Source organism: Argentina silus (assembly GCF_951799395.1).
Source record: "Argentina silus genome assembly, chromosome: X".
Lineage (NCBI taxonomy): Eukaryota > Metazoa > Chordata > Actinopteri > Argentiniformes > Argentinidae > Argentina > Argentina silus.
The window spans coordinates 51,408,611-51,416,579 of NC_139653.1; the positions used below are offsets into that span (position 1 = coordinate 51,408,611).

A 7,969-nucleotide genomic window follows, 5' to 3' on the forward strand; every position below is an offset into this window, starting at 1 on the left:
GGGGCAGGGGCGAAAGCCCCGACACCACGACCACAGTGGAACCAGCCTGGTAAGGCTCTGGAGACCCCAAGGAGAAAAGTGATGCTGGCTGATGAAACAATAAGGAAAGTGCCGTATGGTACATGGAAAGGTATTGTATGGTTACTAGGACCAAATAATCTAATAACAGTTAAAGATCTGGCAGATATACACAGAGAAAGTAAACAACTGACTCCAGTGTGGAAGAAACTGGACCAATTACATGCAAGATTATTAAGAGTGAGGCCTACGCAACAGCACTGGTATGAGCCCGTGGATATTCCAGAGGTTATGAGGCAGAAAGTCGAGGAGAGTGACCTCGGAGCATGGCAGGGAGAATGCTGGCTAAAGCATCAGAAGCGTATTTTAAAAATGACTGCGGTAAGCTGGGTCTAATTACTCACAGTCCGATTCAGGCTGTAAAAAAGCCTGAGGTCGCTAGAGGGGGTCTGGAGACCAGTAATTAATTTCAATGCAGAACTATAGCAAATAAGGAGAGATTGACGGCGGCAGGTGTTAAGTTTCACCTGAAAAAGGGTCAGTTTGGGAAATTCCAGGTGAAATATTTAGGTTTCCAGGTTTCCACAGACTTGGTTCTGTGAGAGCTACAAGCAGAAGTTATCCTTGATAAAAAAAACCTCTTGAATAAGCGTGGGTTACAGAGCATCCTGGGACTATGCAATTATGTGAGAGATCACGTAGAAGGCTACCAGAAATTTGTTAAACCGCTCTATTCGAAACTTAAAGAGGACAAATCCGTAGATAGGAAGCAGAAAAGTTGCACTTGGTCTGTGGTAGATGGAGAATCTGGGCAAAACAATCCTCACGGCCGTTCGACTGGAGCCGAGGAGGCTGAAGAGCAGTCTGAAGGTCGAAGTTCACTGGTGAGGGTTCGGAACGAAGGGGGAGGACTGATAGCCCTATGGAGCTATGTGCTATCCTCAGTGGAGAGCAAATACCCCCCTGAGGAGAAAGATCTGGCTGTGCTGGCATTATACTGGAAACATCTGAAGGACCTGACTCAGGGCCAGGTGATAAAGGTATCTGACCCAGAGCCAAGTGCACTGTTTTCTGAGGAAAGGTAAGGTAGAGAGCACTAAGACTACCAATACTAGGTGGGGGAGATGGGAAGACATCCTATTAGACCCAGACCTGGAGATGGGGCCTTTGAACACAGCGAAACACCAACCATGTGTCCGGATGTGACAGAAATAGAGCCGTGCAAGTGGGAACTGTACACAGATGGTTCGAAAAAAGGAGGAGACAAGTGGGCCAACTGGGGAATCATTCTCTTCCATATGGGGGCAGGGGTGTGTCGCCATAAGGGTCGAGTCCAAGGTACAACACAAACAGGTGAAGTTGCAGCAGTCCTGGAAGGGTTGCTTGAGCTGGAGAAACGAAAAATAAAGAGAGCTAAACTGATCACGGATAGCTTTTATTATGCCCAAGCCTTGAAAGAGGATCTGGACATATGGCAAGAGAACGGGTTCGAAGGGACTAAAGGCAAGGAGATAGCTCATCGAGACCTATGGAAGAAGATTGTAAAATTTAAATAGGAATAGGAGAGGCACAAATGGTGAGCTTATTTTCCTGCAATGGTGTAAAACTCCCAGCTACTACTGCCTTATTAGACAGAGGAGAGGAGCCTGGTGATGTGTGAGGGAAATAGCATGAGTAGACAAGCAAGAAAGCAGCCAAAAGAGTACCATAGAACAGAACATGAATGGCCTCGGATGTATGGGGCTCATCCTGGGTGGAGTGCACTTGTTCCTTTCTCAATTGTCCTGAATGTCCTCCATCAGAAGGAGGATGATATGTGAGTAGCGGTGCGCTGGGGTCCTAACAATGCCGATATACTTCAGGGGGAGTACGTTGATATTACCCTGGCCAGGAATCTGATTTGGACCAATAGCCCTCACATGTGGAAATGGTTGTGCTCTGGGAAGCAGGAGGACGTTGTTGAGGCCTATAACCAGAGTACTAGTCGTCCATGGGTGAAGATGGAGTGGTATTGTCGGGAGGTTAGCCGGAGCTATCAGGGCAATCATGGATCCCACAAAAACAACAAGTTCTTCAGGCTGTTTACTGAAATGCCAGTGGCCATCTTAACGGTCCTTCCTAAAGACCTCTTCACCTCCTGTACCGCCCTGTAAAAGTTTCTCTCCTGTTAATAAAAATAAATAAATAAAATTCCTTCTTCTAGCATTGTGACTGCCTATGGCCCCTTGTCTGAGCATTGATTACTATATCTTATGATCACTGATGGATTCACTTACTTAAACAAATGTATTTGTTGTAAGTCACTTTGGATAAAGGCGTCTGCTAAATGGCATAAATGTAAATGTAAATGACCAGTTTGAAAGAGTTGTGGTGTTTCTCAGTAGCACATAGCTTTTTGGTTTTGTATTGTTTCTCTGTTATGGTTTCTGTCTTTTTTATTCTCCCCTTCTTTTGGTTTCTCATCTTCCTTCTTCCTTTCATGAAACTTAAATGGTCTAAATAGTATCAAAACTCTAAATGGAAGTTAGTCAGTCCACACATTGTAAAGTTTAATTGAGGTGTCAAGCTTAAAAAAATGAATAAGTGTCCCCATTCAGATCAAATGGCCATTGGAACGAATAGGATTTCAGACAAAATGGCGTAAAGCGCAAAAAGTATAAATGGAATGAACCAAAATGGATGTATTGAATACCAGACGTCACTATTGACAGACACATTATTTGTGGTCTCATTGGCCAAAAGTAGTAAGATATAGCAGTTCTTTGGGCCAAGAAACCAATCAATGTGACGGAGGGGCGAGATTATTTTTGCATTAAAAACACCCTTTGTTAAACACAAACTCTTACAAGCAACCTACTCTGTTACAAGTATAGAAATGCCTACGAAATTCGTGTTAGCATAATCCCTAATCATTTAGATACCTTGCCAGCAAAGGCACTGCATCACGTAGCCTAGCAACAATAGTCACGCGTATTTCACCCTGTTAAAAGAGTTTTTGAGTTACAAAAAGCTGAATATCTTAAAAAGTATAATGAGTTTGAAAACTATAAATGTAAGCAACTCAAGTTAGACCTATCTTAAAAGCTGTATGAGGAGTAGCATATCTGAAAAATCGGAAGAATCTGAATAATAAGAATATGTATGAGCAATAACAATAGTTTGTCTTGCTGAAGCAAACCCACTAATAAGTATGAGCTTCAACAAAAGTTGGACTTGCTTAAGCAAGCCCACCTAATAATAAGTTTGTGAAGAACAATACTTGGACTTGCTGAAACAAGCCCACCTAATAATAATAATAATAATAATAATAATAGGCTATTATTGAAAAGGCAAGCTGCAAAATATATGGAACACATGGGATCAAGTCCCATACATGCAGTCAACAATGAGCTCAGAAACACAACATTGAGAATGAGAGAAAGACAGTTTGTACATGCAATTTACGTCATGTTGGCCACCTGATGAAGGAACGTCAATGTGTTGTAAATGTATACATCTTACACTGTATCCCAAATGTAATGCTTAATACATCAGCCAGTCCGTCATCCTGAAAAGTGACTGCAGCACCCTCACTGAAATGAGAGCTTTTGTCCATTGAAAATAAAAGGATTTTATCACCAGCACCAACTCACAATTCACTCAGTCCATGAAATATGATATCGTATGAAGGATTTTGTTTTACAACTAGGCTATAGTTGACAACTATCTACTGCCATTTATTCTAAAATGATGGGAAGCAACTCGTCTGGAGTAAATGAAGCTGGGTTCATAGTTGACACAACCCAGTAACGACTATGATATGGTTCCAGTGTTGTTAAAAAGATACATTAGTGCACTCTACTGGTAGAAGGTGGTATTGCCGTAAATGAGGCTTGCAGTGGTCGGTGCTGTAAATAAAGTTCATGCGACTCAGCATGAATATATGAATAACTCTAACACAAAGAAACACATAGAAACCAGGAGACATCCACCAATTTGTACGGAGTACAACCAATCTTGAAACATAACAGGACACACACAGCTGTGCTCCGCTCTAGCAGAGGAGCCCTCCTGATCAGACTGACCACAGCCAATCATCTTGATTTTCTCTGCCAACTGTCTGAGCATGTCAGATCCTCCCTGCATGCCCCCCTGATTGTCTGTGCTGCATGACTCCACCGTCTCCACAATAGCAGTCATCACGTCCGCCATTATTGGTCCCAGGTTGGCGTTATAGGTCATGACCTTGACCTTTGGCACCACTGGTCTGGTTATCCCAAACTCCTGGAGTTGGTGTACACCACATGCATCCTCCTCCTAGCCGTGTACATGGAGCTGTCCCTATCGCAGGCTATCGGGGTGGATCTACCTGAGCTTGATAATGATATTATCAAGGACACATCAGAGTTCACCTGCTTTAGGACGTTTCTAACCAGAGCTCTGGTCCAATCAGATGAGCTATAAGAGCTGGTGCATTTTTTAAATAATTTTTGTTTTCTTCTCATTGCAAATGGCATGCACATTTTTTTTTACTGATACATGAAAGTTATCATTTCATTCATGTGAAATACGTTCACTGCTATAGCAGTAAATTAATGACACTCTTTGCTTTGTGAACGCGCTGTGTCCATATTCAGTAGTCATGAGCTGTCGCGACCTCGTCATAGCGGCTCTAAACTTTGGCCAACAGTAAATCAACATTCTACAGTAGGTAGGAGTTTAATAGGTACAGACCGACAGTTCAGAGGGGTACGTCAAAGTCCCGTCACTGCAGAAATTGGTGAAAAACGGTGTGAAGTGCTGCCGAAAGCCACCACAATGTGGTGACGAGCTGTGAAGGATGGGATATGCGTCTTGCACTTTGAAACATCCATTGTCTGCATTTGTCAGCTCGCATTTCACAGCACTCACAAACAATAACCACCATCGGATTCTTTTCATTTTCTGGAAAGTGTTTTCGTCAATTAGCCTATTTTGATCACTAATGAACTAACACAAAATTTTTCATTTACATTTAAGACACCTTTTTTAGCAGACACTTTTATCCAAACCGACTTAAAGAAGTACATTTGTCTAAAGTAAGTGGATCATATCTACATCAAATGTCTGCAAGACACGCAGAGACATGTGTTGCCAGCTATAAGTCAGAGGGGGGGGGGGGGGGGGAGAGAGAAAGAGTTGAGTATCATCTGTGTAGCAGTGGTAGGAGAAACCATGTGAGGAAATTACAGAGCCAAGAGATTTGGTATAGAGGGAGAACAGTAAGGGCCCGAGGACGGAGCTCTGGGGGTCCCCAGTGATGAGGGCTCGTGGAGAGGACAGCTACCCTCTCCACGTCACCTGGTAAGAGTGATCGGCCAGGTAGGATGCAAAACAGGAGAGTGCAGAGCCAGATATGCCCAATTCTGAGAGGGTGGAGAGAAGGATCGGGTGGTTTACTGTGTCGAATGCAGCAGACAGGTCCAGAAGTATGAGAACAGAGGAGAGGGAGGAAGCTTGAGCAGAGTGGAGGGCCTCCGTGACAGCAAGGAGAGCAGTCTCAGTAGAGTGCCCAGCCTTAAAGCCAGATTGGTGAGGGTCAAGGAGGTTGTTCTAAAGGAGGTAGTGAGACAGTTGGTTAGAGACAGCACGTTCAAAGGTTTTAGATAAGAAGGAGAAAAGGTATTTTTTTATGTTTAGCATAACGATAAGTGAAATGAAAAGTCATAACGGTAAGTCTATATAACGAAAGCTACAAATTCTCCCATTCTCTCACTCCGGTCTATCACCTCTCCCTCAGCCGAAGGACTCCAATGACTCCCGATCTCCCAAGTAAAAAGAACGAAAATATATTGAAAAAGTGATTCTGGTCATACTGAAAAAGTGATTCTGGTCTATCACCGCACCCTCAATGAAAAAGTGATCTAGTAGAAAAGTAAAAAAGCAGATGACAAGTAGTATAGTAAGTTTATATATTGAGTGCTACAAGTTCCCTGTTACGAACCCCCCCAGATACTACGTCTAGGGATATAAAAGGGGGGGAGAAACGTAACATACAGTATCTGTATATGCGGCTGAGACCCGCTGGTGCGGTGGTAGTGCAACACACACAACGACTGAGTAAAAAAAACAACCTGCGTGATGGAGGTGTAAGCCCATGGGCGTACCTGCCTGGGGCTAACTACAGGTGTGGCAGCGGACACAATGGTAGGACAGACACTAACAAGAACAGTCGGATACGATGATACCAAATGACAGAGAAAACCGCTCACCGATGCTACAACACCCCTTCCTTCCTGAAGAGTGCGCGGGAGTTTTAAACAGAGACGGACGATGGTCTAATTGGTTGATGGAGGCCGCCAGGTGAACCCATTGGTCGAAGGGCAACAGGGGGAGTGACGGACGAAACGATGATTGACAGGGGGATGAACCAATACCTGGGAGAGAGACAGAGGGAAAAACAAACAGACAAACGACACCACACGCACACAAATGTGGGGACGTAACATTCCCCCATTCCTCCGATATGTTGACTCACTCCGGTCGAAAAACCGCAACCTCAGCTGAGGGACTCCGATGACTCTCAATCTCAAACTAAAAATAAGTATTTAAGGAAAAAAGAATAAAAATAGAAGATGCAAAGTAATTAAAGTAAACCCACGGGTTGAAAACGAAATCAAAGAAATTAAAGAAATGATCGAAATGAACTAAAATAAAAGAAATCAACTTTTCAAAGTAATCATAGTAATTAGAGTAAAATAAAGTATACATGAGTATAGTAAAAGAATAAAGTAGTTTAACATAATTTAACGAAAGTGTAATACTAAAGTGAGTAAAGTAAAATAAAATAAATCAAAGAAATTAAAGTGAAAGTAAATAGATAGGAGTAAAAGGAATTACCAAAGTGTTAATGGAAATAAAACCAAATACTGATAGATATTATAGCACTTGAAGTAAAATAAGTAAAATAAGGCTCGCTCTAGCTGTCCCAAGTCTGTCTAACTCACTAAATTTAGAGAGCCGCTGTACAGTTTTGACAGTGGCCGCTGCCGAAATACTTTCGAATCCTCTATCATAGCCGAGGAACTACAATGGCCCACCTCCCAGTACAAGTGAAGTGGTTACTCAATACCTAGCAATCCCTTCCACTGAATATAGACAGCTAAAAAGAGTGAGCCTCCTCCTGATACTAACAGTAGTTCAGACTGGGGGCTTTCTGAATCTAAACTCTCTCCGGAGAGGATTTTGGTCGTGGATACCCCGATTGGGCTAGAACTCCTGGTCTCTTTCGGGATCTGTCCTCCTCAGAGATCTATGGAAAATGGCCATTAAAATAGGCCTAACAACCAGTTTTGTATCACCCTGCCCCTTCATGAGCTCCTCTGAGTATAACTTTTGCTAATGCTAATAATAAAATCTTCTCTACTACCCGTAAGATTTTTGGAATAATGAAGAATAAATTGCCTGACCTATTTACTCGAGGGCCTGTCACAAGTAGGAGGGCCTCACCTAATGGAACGTAACCAACTCTCGAATTACTGGACATCAGCGATGAGGTCTGGGAGTCTCTCTGGCCAGCCAGCATCACCCTGTCACCAAGGAGGTCCTTGCTGAAATTGTGGCCACATACAACATACACATATATAGGACTGAAGTGGTGAGGGTAGAGTTCTCATTATCTGTCTGGAAGGAAGTCCTCGATTGAGTACCTAGCGGGTGGGTTTTTTTGTGTGGAAGGTATCATTTCTGGACTGAAGGATTATCCAACAACAAAATCCTACTCACTCTATGATGACATGCATCTAGAGGGCTTAGAGGATGTTTTTCCCCGGGTCAGCCGTTGTTCCAGCTCAGATAGACTGTCTAATGAGGACATTAGGTGTGAGGCCATGTGTATATCTGTCCCCTGCAGTCTACCCAGCAGCACATATACAGATATGGAGGCCTCTGGTATTATTGTCGAGTTTGTGGCAGACATGAGGCCTACCACTCC

At 43.1% G+C, this 7,969-nt stretch overlaps 1 protein-coding gene across 1 annotated transcript; it reads left to right on the forward strand.

The window, feature by feature from the left end:
- Positions 1 to 1,208: 1,208 nt before the first annotated feature.
- LOC310822438 (ribonuclease H-like) lies at positions 1,209 to 2,171 on the forward strand (the record flags this gene model as incomplete). The annotated part of the gene is made up of 2 exons (XM_083694776.1): positions 1,209 to 1,559; positions 1,968 to 2,171. The coding sequence occupies 2 exons, from the start codon at positions 1,209 to 1,211 to the stop codon at positions 2,169 to 2,171; spliced, it is 555 nt and encodes a 184-aa protein (XP_083550902.1).
- Positions 2,172 to 7,969: the final 5,798 nt, after the last annotated feature.